This window comes from Bombina bombina, chromosome 11, assembly GCF_027579735.1.
Source record: "Bombina bombina isolate aBomBom1 chromosome 11, aBomBom1.pri, whole genome shotgun sequence".
NCBI lineage: Eukaryota > Metazoa > Chordata > Amphibia > Anura > Bombinatoridae > Bombina > Bombina bombina.
The window spans coordinates 136,097,775-136,117,449 of record NC_069509.1 but is presented as its reverse complement, the minus strand read 5'-3'; the positions used below and the strand labels follow the sequence as shown (position 1 = coordinate 136,117,449).

General features: G+C 38.0%; 1 protein-coding gene across 1 annotated transcript in view; it reads right to left on the bottom strand.

The window, feature by feature from the left end:
- USP31 (ubiquitin specific peptidase 31) overlaps positions 1-18,841 on the bottom strand; it is a 118,137-nt gene extending 99,296 nt beyond the window's left edge. Inside the window, exons 1-2 of the mRNA XM_053694398.1 lie at positions 18,222-18,841; positions 2,883-3,008 (exon numbers count right to left, since the gene is read on the bottom strand). Of these exons, the coding sequence (XP_053550373.1) occupies positions 2,883-3,008; positions 18,222-18,767 (672 nt within the window). The 5' untranslated portion in view covers positions 18,768-18,841. The remainder of the gene's footprint in view (positions 1-2,882; positions 3,009-18,221) is intronic.
- Positions 18,842-19,675: the final 834 nt, after the last annotated feature.

The window sequence follows — 19,675 nt, the reverse complement described above, 5'->3', positions numbered from 1 at the left end:
TGAATTTAATTCACAATCAGAGCAGATCCAACGTATTCTCAAGAAACATTGGCCAGTTCTATCGAACTGTAATCCAGAAATTAAGGAGTTCCAAGTTCTCCCTATGCCTGCTTATAAACAAGGTTGTAATTTGAAACAACTATTAGTTAAAGCAGATGTAGGTTCTAATATAAAAATCTAAACAACACTATATAACTTGTAAAAATGAAGGATGTTATCCTTGTCTTAATTGTTCATGTTGCAATAACATGATTAAAGGCCCAGACATTTTTCACCCTATTACGGGGAAAAATTTAAAATCAAAGGTTATCATACATGCTATACATCATTTGTTATTTATCTAATTAAATGTCCCTGTGGGCAGAGCTATGTAGGAGAAACAACAAGGGTCATTAAAGACAGGATAATAGAGCATAAACGTAACATTAGGACTAGGAATAGAAAAGCCCCTGTAGCACATCATTTTATAGAAATGGGCCATTCAATTAATCAACTAAGGTTCCAAATAATTGAAAAAGTATTGATGCCACGCAGATTGGGGGATAGAGAACTCCTGTTAAAACAACGGGAGTGTTTTTGGATCTGGAAATTAGGAACAATGGAACCCAATGGGTTAAAGAGAGATTTAGACATGTTTGTATTCTTATAAATGGCATTTGATGATTAAAAGATGATGTAACTATGCTATTTTCCCTGTTTAGGTTCAATTACTGCTATCTAAATCTGCTTAAATAGGTAGGAGGTTTCCAAATTTGATTAAGGTTCTATTTTTCTATATGTTTTTAATTGTAGTTAATAGGTGTTTCCATTTAAGAATATAGATAAAGAGTTAATATTTTTCTTGCACTGTAGTGCCACCTAGTGGTGGATAAGTATAAATAGAATCATTTCATTATGATGTGTAGCATGATTAAGGTAGTTATACCGAAACGTTGCTGCTGTATTGTTGTGTTAATATAATAAATATATGTTGCTGCTACTCATGGTGGATTTTTTTGATGCCCAGTCTTCCCCCAAAAGGAGGGGAAACAATAACCGCTCACCCACCCACAGGCATGGAGTGTAAAGCTTTAGACGGACATCAAAAGGACAATACCAATTGACAGAAACCTGCCACTACAGCCGGCCCAGAAGAATTCCAATTCTCTGTTAAAAGAAGAAAACCCCGCCGAACAGACAAGAGGACGTTCCGGAACCGGAAAACTGGGTCGTCCCGATCCATCAGGACACAGAAAAGTATAAAAACGTCCAGTCAAAGACAAGGATCAGGGCCATAAAATCGGACAGGCTTAAAAACAAATAATAAAACCCCCAATAAAAGTACATAATCCATTACTAAAAACGGGCCCTCACTGAGCCATCAATAAAATAAATAACTCCTCACACTAACAGTGCCTGCAAAAATTGCCATAAAAAATCTGCACCCTGACAGGAATAATATAAAACGTCCCCTGCAGCGTTTTAGCTGAATAAGTGCCAAATTTTTCCCTGCTTACATAAAAAAATAAAACTGGCACTTACCTTAATATTTATCTGTCCGGCAGTAGGACAGCTCACCTGGTTTGAGAGGATGCCATCCCTCACATGGATCTGGGGAAATACAGAAAGACTGAGTGAACTTACTCAGACTATCTAAATAGGGCAGCAAAATGTTTTGGAAAAAACGCAGTGAGGATTGTACCCCACAAGTTCCCAATTGCTTAAAAGCCACCACTGCTCTACTCAAGAGACTTACATGGGCTAAGGCTAGACCCTTTAGAAAGATCAGAGCAAACCTACTCTGCTTTTAAAATAAAAAAATCTTGATTGTAGATCAGACACCAAAACTTCACCTCCTCCTTGCACCGCAGGCAAAGAGAATGACTGGGGATTATGGGTAAGGGAAGTGACATATATAGCAGCTTTGCTGTAGTGCTCTTTGCCTCCTGCTGGCTAGGAGTAATATTCCCACTAGAAATTGATGATTCCGTGGACTCACCATATCTTAGGAAAGAATTGAATATTGGGATGAACCAAGGGCTACAGAGATACAACCTTTCTACCAGGAGAAGGTTCGGGCACCTATGCCGACTCCCTGGAACCGTTTTCAAACAGATTAAGTAAACATGTCAGTTACGAGACCCCTACACCATTTTCACTCATAAACCGCATATATTCAACTGGTTATAGGATTATCAGGAACATTGGGGGGGTAAGGGTTTTGTTGAGATTTATGTCTTTAAGGGCGGGAATCCGTATCACGCATAGGCAGATCCCCGGAACTAGTTGCGGTCACCTGCAGAAAAAACCGGGATGACTCAGCCCTTATTAACAGAACCTGCCCCAGACTCTTAGGCACCACTAATCCCATTATCAAAGAGAGCCTACGTGCCCAGAGTCACTGTTATCTGTGTCATTAGCCTTCCCATTGTTCCCCTGTTTGATCTGATTACCTTCCCATTGGCTCCCTGTTTGATCTGATTAGCTTCCCATTGGTCCCTTGTTGATATGATTACCCAGTTGAAGGGGGGGGGATTGCCCTTTGTCTGATTACTGGGGTATTTACGGAGTACTGATGGTTTCAGTATCTGTGAAGCAGAACAGGCGGACATACCTAGACTGGGTACCGTAGAGGTCCGTCACAAATAAGTACTAAAATGTTTCTTGTCCGTTTACACATTTAAATCATACAGTTTATGACAACATGTTACAGGATAAACCAAACCTTTTTTTTCTAATAAAAAAACTGTCAAATTGTGCAATTGAAGGTGTAATTAAATATGTACAGTACACTGCAAATGGATCAATAAATATAGACTCCAACATCCCCAGTGCCCAAGCTCAGGAACGGTAACTTCATATGCACAACAATCACTGCACTTAAAGGTAAGAATAAGACGTACCCTGGGTTTGTGTTTGACAACAATGTTCAGATCCTCATGTACTCGGTCTAGTAACCACAGAAGAAATTCTTGAGCATCATGCTGGGAAGTGCCTCGATACTGATGAGCATTTTTGGATACAACGGTCTATGAAAAGAAAAAGTACAAACATGTTATGTGTAACAAAAGCAAACCACTTAAAAAGGAATATAAAAACATTTTTCTTTCATGGTTCAGATAAAGTATACAATTAAAAAAAAAAACTTCCACCTTATATCTATGATCATATTTGCTTGCTGTATTTCTTGTTAAAAGGGGCACTGAACCCAAATTTTTTCTTGTGTGATTCGGATAGAGCATGACATTTTAAGCAACTTTCTAATTTACTCCTATTATCAATTTTTCTTCATTCTCTTGGTATCTTTATTTGAAATGCAATAATGTAAGTTTAGATGCCGGCCCATTTTTGGTGAACAACCTGGGTTGTCCTTGCTGATTGGTGGAGAAATTCATCCACCAATAAAAAAGTGCTGTCCAGAGTTCTGAACCTAAAAAAAAAACTTAGATGCCTTCTTTTACAAATAAAGATAGCAAGAGAACGAAGAAAAATTGATAATAGGAGTAAATTAGAAAGTTGCTTAAAACTGCTGCTCCATCTGAATCACAAAAGAAAAAAAATTGGGTTCAGTGTCCCTTTAAGGGCATACATAGGTACATAGCGTGCACATTTCTACAACATTTTTAAAGCATTCTTGCAAAACTGCTGCCATAGAGGGCTACAGATATGTGCACATTCCTAAGCATGACTACCTTTCAACAAAAGATACCCTTGAGAACAAAGTAAATTTGATAAAATAAATGGTTTGGGAAGTGTTAAAAAAAACAAAGAATTTACATTACCTCAGAATCCTGAAAGAAAAACGTTTGGGTCTAAAGAAAGAATGGATTGACCTAGAATATTACTGAATGTACCTTTATTTATAGACGCCAGCAAGAATATTGACAAGTAATTTTTCTTATATATAGAACAAGCCAAAAAGGTAGGATGTAGAAGACATAATGGCAATTATACAAAGAAGTGGATATATAAAGCTCATTAAATACAGACTACACACAATACTAACACATTTATGGGCTTCAAATGGAAATTAATAGCTAGGTACCCAACGTGTGTAGCAGACAAGGGAGAGCCCCAGTTACAATTCCCTTAGCAACAGCTTTTTGTGCTGCTAGAAAGGAGGATAAGTGAGTTCCTGATGGTGTAATTGGTGGTTATGGAATTTATTGAAAAAGGATTCAAATTGCAATGTGCTCTTAACTTCAATGGCTTTATATATATATATATATACACACACACACACATATATATATATATATATACACATACACACACACAGGTATATATACATACACACACACACACGTGTGTATGTATGTATATATATATATATATATATATATATATATATATATATATATATATATATTATATATTTTAATAAATATATAAATAATATTTTTTGGGATTCAGAAAGAGCATAAAAAATTAAAAAAAACTTTCCACTTTACTTCTATTGTCTAATTTGCTTTGTTCTCTTGGTATCTTTTGTTAAAAAGCATCTCTCACATCAGCGACTACTTATCTGGCATTTCCTCCTGGATGGCCTCTCACCACCTAAAAATAAACATGTCCAAGACAGAACTACTTCTAATTGCACCCCTCTAACTCTACTCCAGTTTCTAATTTTTCTATCACTGTTGACGGCACCACTATCTCCCTATCACCCCAAGTCCGTTGCCTCGGAGTCACACTTGACTCAAATCTGTCCTTCATTCCCCACATCCAACTGCTCTCTTCATCCTGCCACAACCACCTACGCAATATCTCCAAAATACGTCGGTTTCTGAGCGCTGAAACTACTAAACAGCTAATCCACTCCCTGGTAATTTTCCAACTTGACTACTGTAATAACCTAATTTGCCTCCCTCTATCACCTCTTCAATCCATCCTAAATGCCTCTGCTAGGCTAATCCCCCTCTCTCGACGCTCCATTTCTGCTGCACCTCTCTGCGAGTCCCTTCACTGGCTCCCCATTCACAACAGAGTTAAATTCAAAATTCTCCCCCTGACCTACAAAGCCCTCACCAATGCTGCCCCATCCTACCTGTCCTCACTCATCAACAAATATACTCCTGCCCGTCCCCTAAGATCCAACAATGACCTGCTCCTTGCGTCCTCTATCATCACCTCCTCTCATGCTAGACTACAGGACTTCTCTCGTGCGGCACCAACCCTCTGGAACGCACTTTCTCGTGCTGTCAGACTTGCCCCTAACCTCTCTTTCTTTAAATGCTCCCTAAAGACCTTTTTGTTCAAGGCAGCTTATCACCAAACCAGTAACAAATGAATTTCACTTACCTAACAGTTGCCCTCATCCATCTCCTCACTAATATTCTCACCTTTGCAGTCCCCACCTCCTATTTCCCATCCTCCTACCCATCTAGATTGTAAGCTCCCACGGGAATAGGGCCCTCAATTCCCCCTGTATTTGTAACATTGTGTATTTTATTGTATTGTTTCTCCGTTTTATCCTTTTATCTTTGCACCCATGGGCAGCGCTGCGGAATCTGTTGGCGCTTTATAAATAAAGAATAATAATATTATCTATACAGAAGCTGGCTGCCATATATGCCTCTTGGGATCGGCTTACAGTAGTGCATTGCTGCTACTTCAATAAAATATACCAAAATTGTTTTGTATATTGTTTAAAATTACATGCTCTGTCTGAATCTTGAAAGAAAATGTTGGGTTTCAAGTCCCTTTAAGAAAAAAAAAGCATTTAAAGTGATTTGGAGGAGCGGAAACGTTTTGCCTGCAATTTAGTAAATAGATTTAGGTGTACAAGTGTGTGTTTTGTAAACATTAGTTAAAATAAAGTTTTTGTAGATACCATATAGATGCCATATTTTGCACAAAAAAAATTCCCATGATGAGAAATGATTGGAATAAAGTTTTTCTGTCTTGTTTGTTTTATTGTTCAAATAAGGATTTACTTGGGTTTCAATAAGCAAGCAATCTGATGGACATTAGATATATTTATTTAGAAATCAGGAGTCTAAACAAAAAAAAAAAAAAGATCTTGAAAAGGTAAGCGATATGAAAGTCAAAATAAAATGTCATGCTCTTTCTAAATCCTAAAAGCTTAAAGAGGCTTTTCAATTCACATTATTAAATGTACTTAGTTTTCTTGTTAACCTTTGTTGAAGAGCATACCAACTCAGGCTCAGAAACAGCAATGCACTATTGTGAGCTAGCTGGATATTGGTGTCCAATTACATATTCCACTTGTCACTAAGGCTAAGTATACAGTTAACCCCTTTGCAGGAGTTAAACATATAATTGCATACAAGTAACTGCATTAAAATGCTCCACTACAGGGGTAAACAAATATGTTTAAAATGTAGGAGCCAGATAGTGGTATTAATATATAGATATACTAGTCCTAAAGCCCGTTCACACGGGCCGTGTTGTGTTATATTTAATATCTCTCTCTCTCTCTCGCGCCTCAACATGCCGGTCCTCGCGCTGCTTTGTTTTCGCAATCAGCTGTGCTGCCGGGTCCTCGCGCTGCTGTCGGGTGGGTGCGCGTGCGATCAGCTGCAAGAGTTTGTCTGAACTGCGCATGACGGCTTCAGACAAACTCTTGTCTTTTATAATATAGGATGGAGAATAACAGTTAGGAGCTGGGGTACACAATTGTAAACGCCAGTGGCTCCTGTCTCCTGGGTTTGTCGAGCCCTGTTCTAAAACTTGACGTCATTTTCTTTTAGCACTTTATATCCCTTTAACTATTCCATGTCATAAGAAAATTCCATTGCATAAGAAAAAAAAATCCACTCATTTATTAAAAATGTTTAGATTGCTCTTTCAATTGCCTTGACCCCTCCATATCGCTGTTTTTGTGGGTTTATCCAATTTAATTGTAAGAAAACCTGAGGTTCAGGTTATATTACATAAGTAATTTGAGTGGCATAACTATAGTACAAACAATCGTACTTTAGTTTAAACCATTTTGAATGCCATGGAAAAGACCTTTCTATTGAAAACAAAGTCATCACATGGCAAACTCACTGAAAGGAATGAGTTAAAAACGGCAAAAGTGAATGGGGTTTTTTTCTCAGACGTAAAACGTATTAAGTAAGAAAACTGCATAACTCATACAACTACTTAGAAAGTGTTTTCTGTTGGATTAAAATAAAGGTTTTTAATGGAAAGATGAATAAAGACAAAGTAAATATAAATTATAGAAATTAAATCACAAGAAGGCCAACAGATTAGCATTGTCTTGAATTTAAAACCTGGAAAGCCTGTACTTTTGATGTCATCAATACTGCAAAAAAAAAAAAAAACCTTACAATAACAAAGCCTTAAAGGGACAGTCTACTCCATAATTTTTATTGTTTAAAAAGATTGATAATCCCTTTATTATTCATGCCCCAGTTTTGAATAACCAACACTTATATTAATATACTTTTTACCTCTGTGATTACCTTGTATCTAAGCCTCTGCAGACTGCCCCCTTATCTCAGTTCTTTTGACAGACTTGGATATTATTCAATCAGTGCCCTCTCATAAGTAACTCCACAGGCGTGAGCACAATCTTAACTATATGGCACACATTAACCAACGCCCTATAGCTGTGAAAACTGTCAAATGCATTTGGATAAGAGGCTGCGTTCAAGGACTTAAACATAAGCACATGAGCCTACCTAGGTGTAGCTTTCAACAAAGAATACCTAGAGAATAAAGCAAATTTTAAGATAAAAGTGAATTGGAAAGTTGTTTAAAATTGCATGCCCTATCTGAATCATGAAAGTTTAATTTTAATTAAACTGTGCCTTTCAGAAAGCCTCAAAAAATATACGGATATTGAAGTACTTAGTATAACAGAGCTATACAGTCCAGGAATAACCATTGATTAGTACCTGCAATGCTGTGTTTTGTTAAATTAGATTAGCAATACTGTTGTTATAGGACCATAGTAAAAAAAAAAAAAAACATGCTCCAATTTGTTAGAATTTCGATTATTATGGCCCTTTAATAAAAATATTTATTTAAACAGAAGGGCCAACAAGTTTAGAATAAACCAAAATATAAGTAATACATGTGCACCAGGATCTAGGGAGCTATGGTTCCCCCCACCCCACCCTCACCGCCCCAACAGTGTGGCCACTAAAGCACCTCTGGCTGCCCTAATAGGAGTGCAAATAAACTGTAAGGATTTGATCTATACTGAATGTTTGTCGCTGTTAAACAGAAACTAACAACCTCAGATGGAACAAAAACATAACTTTTATTTATTATAACACAAACTGCCGGCAATTTCACCATTCAAAATGAAATAGTGGCCTATAAACTTGTATGTTTGTAAGATCAAAATATGGGTGGAGCCTGTTTGCTTGAAGTAGCTAAAGGCTTAAGTGCCACACCTCATAACACAATAACACACCTACACATGATAGCAGATCTCATGTAACTAGAAAAGGAGATTAGAATTCTATATTGTGACAGAGGTGGCAAAAAAAAAATGTTTCATCCTTTCATATTTCCAGTTTTACAAGCTAGGGGACGCCCATGTGTAGCAGCATTATAGATGCCTTCAACATCAGTATTCAAATTAACCATTTCCCATCATGCCTTGGATTTAAAGGTGTATTAAAAACTAAAGGAACATAAAGACTTTTTTCTTTCATGATTCATATAGAGAATACAATTTTAAACAACATTCCAATTCACTTCAATTATTTAAATTGCTTAATTCTTCAGATATTCTTTGTTGAAGAAATAGCAATGCACATGGGTGAGCCAATCACGAGGCACCTATGTGCAGCCACTAATCAGCAGCTACTGAGCCTATTAAGATATGCTTTTCAACAAATATCAAGAGAAGAAAATTAGATAGATGTAAATTGGAAAGTTGTTTAAAATTGCATGCTCTTTCTAAATCATAAAAGAAAAAAAAAATCCATGTCTCTTTTAAACAAATATTAGATATTGTATGCAGACATTTTTCTTTTAATTATATTAGTTGCTTAAATATTTAAAAATAAGTGTAAAGCTTTAGTATCTATAAAGCAATGGTTGCTGCTGAGGCCAATCAGGTTTAAATGAGTCATTAGTTAGTGCAAACAATCACTGTGTGGAATTTAGCAGTGTTAAAGGGATATGAAACCCGAAAAAAATATTTGGTGATTCAGAAAGTACATAGCATTTTATTAAAGTTGCCAATTTACTTCTATTATCAAATTTGCTTCATTCCCATGACATTCTGTGTTGAAGAGATACCTAGGTAGGCATCTGGATCACTACATGGCAGGAAATAGTACTGCCATATAGTGCTCTTGCAAATGGATAACATTCTTGCAAAAATGCTGCCATATAGTGCTCCAGAAATGGTCAGACTCCTAAGCTTATGTCCCTGGTTTTCAACAAAAGATAAGAGAATGAAGAAAAATTAATATTTTAGGTTTAATATCCCTTTAACCCTTTGAGTGCTAAGCTTTTTAAAGTTTTTTTTTATTTTTTGAAGATCTCCAAGACTTACACTGTTGGAAAGGTTAGGCGATTATCTTTCTAACGGTGGGTCTTGGGGGTCTGTAGCTGCTTAGATGCCTGAGATACAGGCTTCTAAGCAACATGCCCCCGGCTCCTATACTTAACATTGTTAAGTATAAATAAAGTTGCGCAGTGATGTCACCAAGCATAACGTGAAGGCCCGGCGATGCCTGTCACTATGCAGGCCCGATCGCCGAGGTAGGAGCGGTTGGGAGCCCCCAGATCTCCCCCAAGGTGGGAGAGTGCTAGCGACGGCTCTGAGCTGTGGTTAGCACCTGAGTGGGAAACTCTGCGACAGCTCAGAGCCGTCGTTAGCACTCAAGGGGTTAAAGGGTTATTATAGTGGGAAAATTAAATTCTCTATTTTGTTATTGCATGTAATTTTAACATTAGCAACCCTGCAATGCAGTGTGTTTAAAGGAATAGTCTAGTCAAAATTCAACTTTCATGATTCAGATAGTTGCTTAAAATTGCATTCTCTATCTAATTTACTCCTATTATTTTTTTTTCTTCGTTCTCTTGGTATCTTTATTTAAAAAAGCAGGAATGTAAGCATAGGAGTCGGCCCATTTTTGGTCCAGAACCTGGGTAGCGCTTTCTGATTGGTGTCTAAAAGTAGCAAGTGCTACCTAGATGCTAAACCAAAAAAACGGGCTGGCTCCTAAGCTTACATTCAAATAAAGATGCCAAGAAAACGAAGAAAAAATTGACAATAGGAGTAAATTAAAAAGTTGCTTAAAATGTAATACCAGTTGTGTTTTTAGATGTTTCTGTACTATCAGAAACTATTTTTTGCTTGTTATGGATTGTGCCTGTTTACCAGGAAACGTTCTACTGGATTATAAGACATGCACAAACACGCATCTTATTTCAATATACAATTAAGAGCCTATTTTTTATGTAATAAATACTGACAAGTTTAAATGTGCTGTTCATATAAGCAATAACGAAACACATTCCATTCCGGGGTGCAAAACAATAAATCTTATAAATCTAATAAAAGGGATTCTTTCCTCACAATTACTTATTTTCAAAAGGGATATAGAACAGTCTGTTTCATTGTTGTAATAAAGAACTAAGCATTCAATTATACTTAAAGGGACAGTCTAGAGAAAATTAAAACTTTCAGGATGTAGATAGGACAAGTAATTTTAAACAACTTTCCAATTTACTTTTATCATCCAATTTGCTTTGTTCTCTTGATATTCTTAGTTAAAAACTAAACCTAGGTAAGCTCATATGCTATTTTCAAAGCCCTTGAAGGCTGCCTCTTACCTGAATGCATTTGACAGTTTTTCACAGCTATAGGGTGTTAGTTCATGTGTGCCATTTAGATAACATTGTGCTCCTGCATGTGGAGTTACTTATGAGAGGGCGCTGATTGGCTAAGATACAAGTCTGTCAAAAGAACAAAGATAAGGGGGCAGTCTGCAGAGGCTCAGATACAAGGTAATCACAGAGGTAAAAAGTATATAAATATAACTGAGTTGAATATGCAAAACTGGGGAATGAGTAATAAAGGGATTATCTATCATTTTAAACAATAAAAATTCTAGAGTTGACTTTCCCTTTAAGAAGTCTCTGTATTTTAAGGAGTTGGGTAATTACTAATTAGGGTTTGCATATCCCCTGGAGATTACAACAGAAAGACCAACACAGTTGGTTGAGAATGGAGAAGTACTTTGGGATATATATAGTGATGAGTAGACTTCAGATTTGATGCTTAAAGGGTATGAAATCCCAAAATGTCCTCCTTGGTGATTCAGACAGAGCATACAATTTTTTAATAGTTTCCAATTTACTTCTATTATTAATAAAAAAAAATTAATAGAAACCATTGCTCTATCCATAATTTTAAAAGCATTTTACCTTTTATGTATTTAACTTCATTTGGGCAGGGTCCCTTATTTTCTGTCACAAACTGCAAGGGGGTTGGTGTCTCTACACAAAGGCATACGTAGCTTAATGTCATAAATCTTCTAGATTAACATGAGCTGGCTTACTCTTCAGTTCAAGATAGAGATACAGGAAGTCAGCTTCTGACCAAGATCAAAAGAGGCAGAATTCAATTTAGTTTTCAACATGCCTGCTGCCTTATTTAGCTGCAGGCAGGGACTATAATGATCATTTCTAAGTGCTCATTTTGCAAGAAAAAAAGACAGAAGTAGATTGCTAAAAAAAAATTAACACAATCTTGTTTATAATTTTTATGTTTAATATATTTTTTTATCTTACTGTGATATCCCTTTGATTTACTAAAACTGTACAGAAATAGACTGGATATCACATATTATAAACATGTTACATTTTAGACAAAAGTCTAATTGCTAATGGAGCGTAATAAAGATTTTCTTAATGGACAAATATTGAAAGGAAAATATTTTCTCAGCATCCACAAGTGCCAAGTTCCCTCATAGTAATAATGCTATGGGCTAGAAAACATTGGTAGAAACAAGAAAAACAAATGACATTTTTGTCATAATCTTCTATCTTGGTTCCATAAAATACAACTCACCAATGAGATCTTGCCAAAGCCCATGAAACGCCCTCTTTTTTTTAAACCGGATATAATATTCCTTGCCCTTCCTGCTATATTACATTTTAGCAAAATAGTTGGAGAGTGGTATCTAAGAATATAAACAAATATATGAAAATGATGTGTTTATACTGGTTTACCCTAGTAGCACTCACCAAATAAAGTAGCACTCACCAAAAAATAAAAAACGTTAACATATCAAAAATAGACAAAAGCACAAGTAAATGCCTTGTATATGCCTACAGAAGAAATGACTGTTTCAGTTGACTCTCCTTATAGAATGAACTTGATACTCCTGTGGAAAAGGTGCTCTGATTACTTGATAGCCTGAGATGTTATACCAAACTATATGTGAGGTAAGCATAGTCTTGGTTCCAATTTCTTCTCAGTGGCCAGCTTGCTTGTCTTCTTTTTTGTGGCGTTAGATATGAAGACATCAAACTACTCCAAAGTATTATTAACTATAGTAAATATATGGAGGAAAGAGTATTCCTAAATAGGGGTAACCCAGACCTCCATTGCGAAATTTGGGAACCATGGAATAGCCTACACTATACCTCTCCTAGGCAAGCTAGCTAGCTCGTAACCCAGTAGATAAGATTCAACCAAAAGTATATGTCACAAAGAAGTTCTTAGGCAAATAAATGTCCCCCCTCTTCCCTTCTTTATGTTGTTGTTCCTTCCCCCCCTGGGATAGGCCTCCAACCCTAAAGGTAGATGACCCCGCCAAACTGACCATAGACTGAAAAGAGCATGTGATTTCTAGTCGGCCACGCTACTAAGGTAGCTTATATGTGGTGATGAAAAGTTGAGTACCCATTCACTGTCTAGGACCGCACATCTATGAATGGATACACAGTCTGATTGGGGTCATAAAAACCACCATTGCATCTCACAATCTACCTGTAGTACTCCATACTCCCTTCACATTTATTGTTGCATTATGTAAAGTTATTTAATGTTTCTGATAAATATCTTTAAAATTACTTGTAAAACTAAGGTACCCGTTATACCGATTTTGGACCCAGAACTCTATTCATCAATACTGAATGACGTATGTAACGGCTTTATGTTCAACCGATATCTGAATATATTGTCTGTAATGTAAAGTACCTCTGTTATCTATGCTCTGGATACACTGTTTGTTCACTGTTTTCAGCACCTCAATAAAAAGAATTTAAAAAAAAAAAAACACACACACACACACTACTCCCAAGTGTAAAGCGGTTTCCCACCACCCTATTTTTAATCATGGCAAAAGGTACATATTAGATGTGATATCAGAGATAGTCATGAATGCTCTGAAACCACATTTTTCATATAACAAATTATGGTACTCCTTGCAAGAATTGCTAAATTAGCCCCATGACTCCATTTTAGACCAGTAATGGCTGATAAGGCTGAATCAATGAAGAGAACATGTATCAAAAGGAGACAAAAACACAATACAGCAGAAAGTTTTTGTCTATATAGTCAAATTAGCACTGGTGTATATTTAGTCTGAAAACTGTGGACTGCTAATGAAAGCACTTCACTTTTTAATTTTTTACTGGCTGTGAAAAAAAATTCCAAGGTTAAAAGGGACAAAAACGTCAAAATTAAACTTTCATGGTCTAGATAGAGAATGCAATTTTAAACAACTTACTTCTATTATCAAATTTGCTGTGTTCTCGTTATGATTTGTTGAAGAGTAAACCTAGGTGGGCTCATAGGACTCCAGGAGCGTGCACGTATCTTTAACAGGCTATGGAAAGTGTTCGCAACAAACAAATAGTTGTTTAAAATGACATGATCTATCCAAATAATAAAAGTGTACATTTGACTTTACGGTCCATTTAATACTTTCAGTTTTCAGTCCATAACTCATTAGTAGGCTGAAGACGTAAACACTTGTGATCTCACATAAGTGTATCCGCCACTAGATCAAAACTAAAACAGAGCTGCTTAGCTTCCAATCCATTAGTAACAGAACCAGTACATCTGGGTAAAAGAATGCAGACCTGGACACAGAAAGAAAGAGTCCAAAGCTCATCCAGAGCTAGTCCCACTTGTGTTGTGGAAACTTTTGTACTATTTGAAGGATGAAAAGCAATAAAAAAAATTTTTAAAAAAAAGGCATAGACTAGTGGAAAATACCGTCTTATGGCCAAAGTATCTAAAAAAACAGAATAAAAGCTTTACACCATTGCAATTCAAAGCCAAAAGATTACTTGATCAAATTTCTCAGTGCTGGGTTAGGAAATTAATTGCTCTGTTTAGGCTATTTTTCAAGAATAATACCTTAGTGATATTATCCACCTGACAATTACTTCCCTACAGAAGATGGACTGGTATGATATCCAAAAGATATGTATATGCCTACTGAAAAAAGTGCCAAGCTACCTGCATCAGGGAAGGACCTTGAGCTCAAAGGGACAATGAACCCAAATTTTTTCTATCATGATTCAGATAGAGCATGCAATTTTAAACAACTTTCTAATTTACTCCTATTATCAAATTATTTTCATTCTCTTGGTATCTTTATTTGAAATGCAAGAATGTAAGTTTAGATGCCGGCCCATTTTTGGTGAACACACTGTGTTGTTCTTGCTGATTGGTGGGTAAATTCACCTACCAATAAACAAGTGCTTTCCATGGTTCTGAACCAAAAAAAAATAGCTTAGATGCCTTCTTTTTCAAATAAAGAAAGCAAGAGAACGAAGAAAAAATTGATAATAGGAGTAAATTAGAAAGTTGTTTAAAATTGCATTCTCTATCTGAATCACGAAAAAAAAAAATTGGGTTCCGTATCCCTTTAAGGTAAGTCAGTGTTTTGGGATTGTCCAAAAGGATTTCCACATCTACAGTCTTCAAGTGATCATGAAAATTGTTTAAAGGAGCACACTACTGAGGTCCCAAACACTTATTGTCAATACAGAATCTATTACTGACCAAAGGTTTCAAACAAACAATTTACAAAATTATGCAAAGTCTGCACCCAACCCAGGTTACTAGGGCCTGAAGTCAAACAAGCCTGGAGGGCTTGTCTAAGATCTACCCCGTTCCATAGTTGACCATATAATCAATCAGGACCATGCTTATTTGTGAGCCGAAATCACAATGAAGACCGTCTTACTGTACCCTTGGAATGGATGAAGACAACTTTTCTTGCATCCCAAAACCTCTGTAGAGATATGAAATAGGCCAGCTGGATTATGTCAAGCAATTTCTCCTATGTGAACTATAAGGTTCCCATGTGCGGAATTCTGCTCTTGGAAAGACCAAACATCTTGCTGGGAACAACATTACTATATATCCAGCCATGTCTGGGAAGGAAGAATACTGCAATATTAGTATACTGCAGTGTTCTTCCTTCCCAGACATGGTATGGATGTATAGTCATATTGTTCCCAGCAAGTGTATGCATACCAGTTCTTCAGAAGGAGCCACAATAAGACTAGAATATAGGTAATGTATCTGGACATGAACTTTGAGATCAGCAATGAGAATTACTAGAATCATTATAAACGGTCTTCAGGTTATAAATCTCCCAAAGTGCAGACTATATGGAAATGGTGGTCTCCCACTGAATACCTCAGAGCATCAGAGTTCATAGTGTGTACATATATGAGACTGATTGGCTGGTGGCTATTTTCATGATACCGGGAAGGGAAAATGAAAGAAACTAATTTGTTAGAAAAAGAAAAAAAAGTATTACTCATTTGAAATTCAGTCTAAGTGCTACTGCACTGTCTTTTTATTATGCATTTTTTGATTTTGCAAATCTACTGCAATCATAATGGTCCTTTAAAAGGGATAATAAATCCAATTTTTTTTTAATAATTCTTTTTAATTTTCTCCAATTATCAATTTTTCTTTGTTCTCTTGCTTTCTTTATTTAAAAAGCAGGAATGTAAAGTTTAGGAGCAGTCCCATTTTTGGTTCAGATCCTGGCCTGGGTTACTCTTGCTTATCGGTTGGCTGAATGTAGTCACCAATAAGCAAGTGCTATCCAGGGTTCTGAACCTAAAATGGGAAAGCTCCTAAGCTTTACATTCCTGCTTTTTAAATAAAACGATAGCAAGACATGGTTGTCATTTTTAAGTCTGGCTGAATTAAATTTTGCAAGTATTTTGGTAGTGATGATACCACTTTGCTGCTTACTCAGAGAGATATACCCACTTTAAAAAGGAATAAGAACCCCAAATTGTTTATTTCATGATTCAAATAAAGAATTTATTTTAAACAGCTTTCTAATTTACTCCTATTGTAATTTTTTCTTTGTTCTCTTGGTATCTTTTGTTAGAAAGCAGGAATGTAAGCTCGGGAGTTGGCCCATGTCTGGAGCACTTTATGGCAGCAACTTTGAAAGAATGTTATCCATATGCAAGAACACTAGATGGCAGTATTATTTCTTGCCAAGTAGTGACATGCAATGGCTGACTTCTCTAACCAACAATGTTGCACAAACCCATGGTTCGCCAAGTAGATTAGAGCCCATCATGTCCCAATATCTCAAACTAAATGGCACTTCCAATGGGCACACCAATTCAAACCAGAAGGATGTCATGTATATAGCAGTACACTAAGTGCTACTCCCTTAAAGGGGCATTCCAGTCAAAATGTAAATGCACATAGATTAATTACATCTTTGAAAAGAAACATATTTGCAATGTACTGGCAGTAATGCTTCTAGTAAAAGTTATCACTGTTATAGCGTTAACATTTTTTCTCTGCACGTGCACGTGAAGCATAACAAGATATTCTCAGTGCACCAGCATTTTAAATAATGTAGCTGCTCAGATCATCACTGGGGCTTGTATCATGTCAGCAATTAACAAATTGAGTCATTACCAGATGGTACAAGCACCTTAGGCTCTGAGTAAGTTCTATGTTTAAAATGCTGGTGCACGGTGCATACTTAAATACACTTTTGAAACAGCTATAGCTTTAATCAGAAGCATTTTTGCTAATGCATGTATATTACAAAAATGCTTCTATTCAATACCGAAATGCACCCATGTGGTTTTCAATTTTGGCTGGAATGTCCCTTTAAATATAATTACATCTTGCAACATACAAAAAAAATCAATTTTCAGAGAGGTCTCTGGTCCTCAGATAATATACAACTAGCAAATATCCCTGTTCAAAAATATGCAGCATCCTTAAAAACACCACACCTCAAATCTCAGCACCAAATTGTAAACTAGAGCTGCCATAAACAGAGTTGGCAAGTTACGTGCAACCGCTAATCTCAATCTAAGTCCCACAATGCCCTCTTCTATAACTGTAACCTGACACACCCACTTCAGGGTACACACCCCCAGTGTCTTTTGCTCACCCCACCAAATCAGTCAGACAATTACTCTGCAAACCCTCACAGCAACTTCCATTCCTCTACCATCCTTGGTGGGTACATAGCCACTTGCCCCAGCAATCAGTCCTGACACCTGACCCAGTGTCACCAAGGGCACTTGCTCGAATAGACAGCCCTCATCCCTATGCCCTCCAGGGTGGGCACATAAGCTACTTGTTCCTGCCCTGACACCCACACCAGTGTCACCAAGGGCACTTTCTCTAACAGTCAGTCCTCGCTCCTATACCCACCTGGTTGGGCACATAAGCTACTTGTTCCAGCCCTGACACCCAGCTCAGTGTCACCAAGGGCACTTTCTCTAACAGTCAGTCCTCGCTCCTATACCCACCTGGTTGGGCACATAAGCTACTTGTTCCAGCCCTGACACCCAGCTCAGTGTCACCAAGGGCACTTTCTCTAAAAGTCAGTCCTCGCTCCTATACCCACCTGGTTGGGCACATAAGCTACTTGTTCCAGCCCTGACACCCAGCTCAGTGTCACCAAGGGCACTTTCTCTAACAGTCAGTCTTCACTCCTATACCCACCTGGTTGGGCACATAAGCTATTTGTTCAAGCCCTGACACCCACACCAGTGTCACCAAGGGCACTTTCTCTAACAGTCAGTCCTCACTCCAATACCCAGCCCATCCTTGATGGGCAAATATGCCACTTGTTCTAGCAGTCAGTCCTGACATCAAGCCACTGTCACCTGGGACACTTGCTCTAACAGACAGCCCTCATTCCTATAACCAGCCCATCCTGGGTGGACACATAAGCCACTTTAGCCAGTAGTCAGCCCTGACACCCAGTCCAGTGTCACCTGCGGTACTTGCTCTAATAACCACATCCCTCACACCCATTACTCCACCTCACCTTGAATTCCCTGCTGTGCTGTGGGGTGTACTCTAGTGTCCACAGGGACCGCAAGAGCTTGGCCAGCTGTTCGGTGACCTCTCCTCGGTCTTGAGCCCCAGGGCTGGGCAGCGGGCTGGGATTCTGATTGTTCTCCGAGTCATCACTCTCCCTGTACTGTTCCAGGCCCAGGAACTCAGCGAAGAGATCCGTGTTACTGAGACATTGTAACACAGCGTTCATGAAGCAGGTGTTGCCGTGGTTCTTGATGCCAGCTAGTCCGGGGACCTTAGGGCTGGAGGGCGGCGGAGGTTGTTGTTGCTGCGGCTGTTGGAGCCTGGATTGGTCAGGCTCTGGTACTGTGGCGGCGGCTGGGTCATTCCGTGCGGTAGATGAGGACTTAGCCTCGGGTTCGTGCTCAGTGCTAAGATGGGACAAAGTGCTCAGGGTCCGCAGGAAGCGGCTCACGAAACCTCCGCGCCGCCAGAACAGCTTCTTGCCCAGGGAAGCCTTCTTCTCCTTCCCGCAGGCCGCCGGGGCCGCGGGGGTGCCCGACACCTGCGACATAAGAACAACAAGCCGCGCATCCCCTTCCCACCCTCCTTGCAGTCGCTACCTGCAAACAGAGGATGGAAATGGGTAACAGGGCCCCTGCAGGGAGGACCCAAGGTAACTATCGCTTCTGCCACTAGGAGCACCGTGGGACACCGGGCGCCCCTGTCACGTGGTTGGTGATACACAGGGAGTTTGAGAGTAGGCGTTGCCGCCATATTGTTTGAGGGCAAGGGGGAGCATAGGTCCAGTAATCGCCATGGAGACCATACATCTTATACGGATGTGGTGTTGCTATGCTAAACTAGTAATGGGCCTGTAACTGCCATTACGTTTTAGGAAAGAGAGAGATGTGGGTCAGTGCTGTACCTATTGTGATACCAGTAAGGTAGCCTAGGGCAGCTATTCAAAAAGGCGCAAAACATATTTTTAAGCAGGTTGGCTTTGATCTGCATCATAGTGTGACAAGCAGCGAGTTTTAAAACATGCATGGATTTCAAGCAACACTTAAAGGGACACTGAACCCAATTTTTTTCTTTCATGATTCAGATAGATCATGCAATTTTAAGCAACTTTCTAATTTATTCCTATTATCATTTTTTTTTCGTTCTCTTGCTATCTTTATTTTAAAAAGAAGACATCTAAGCTTTTCTTTTATTTAGAACTCTGGACAGCACTTTTTTATTGGAGGATGAGTTTATCCACCAATCAGTAAGAACAACCCAGGTTGATCACCAAAAATGGGCCGGCATCTAAACTTACTTTCTTGCATTTCAAATAAAGATACTAAGAGAATGAAGAAAATTTGATAATAGGAGTAAATTAGAAAGTTGCTTAAAATGTCATGCTCTATCTGTATCACAAAATACATTTTTTGGGTACAGTGTCCGTTTAAACAAGCAGGGCAATTCGTTTTTTTATTT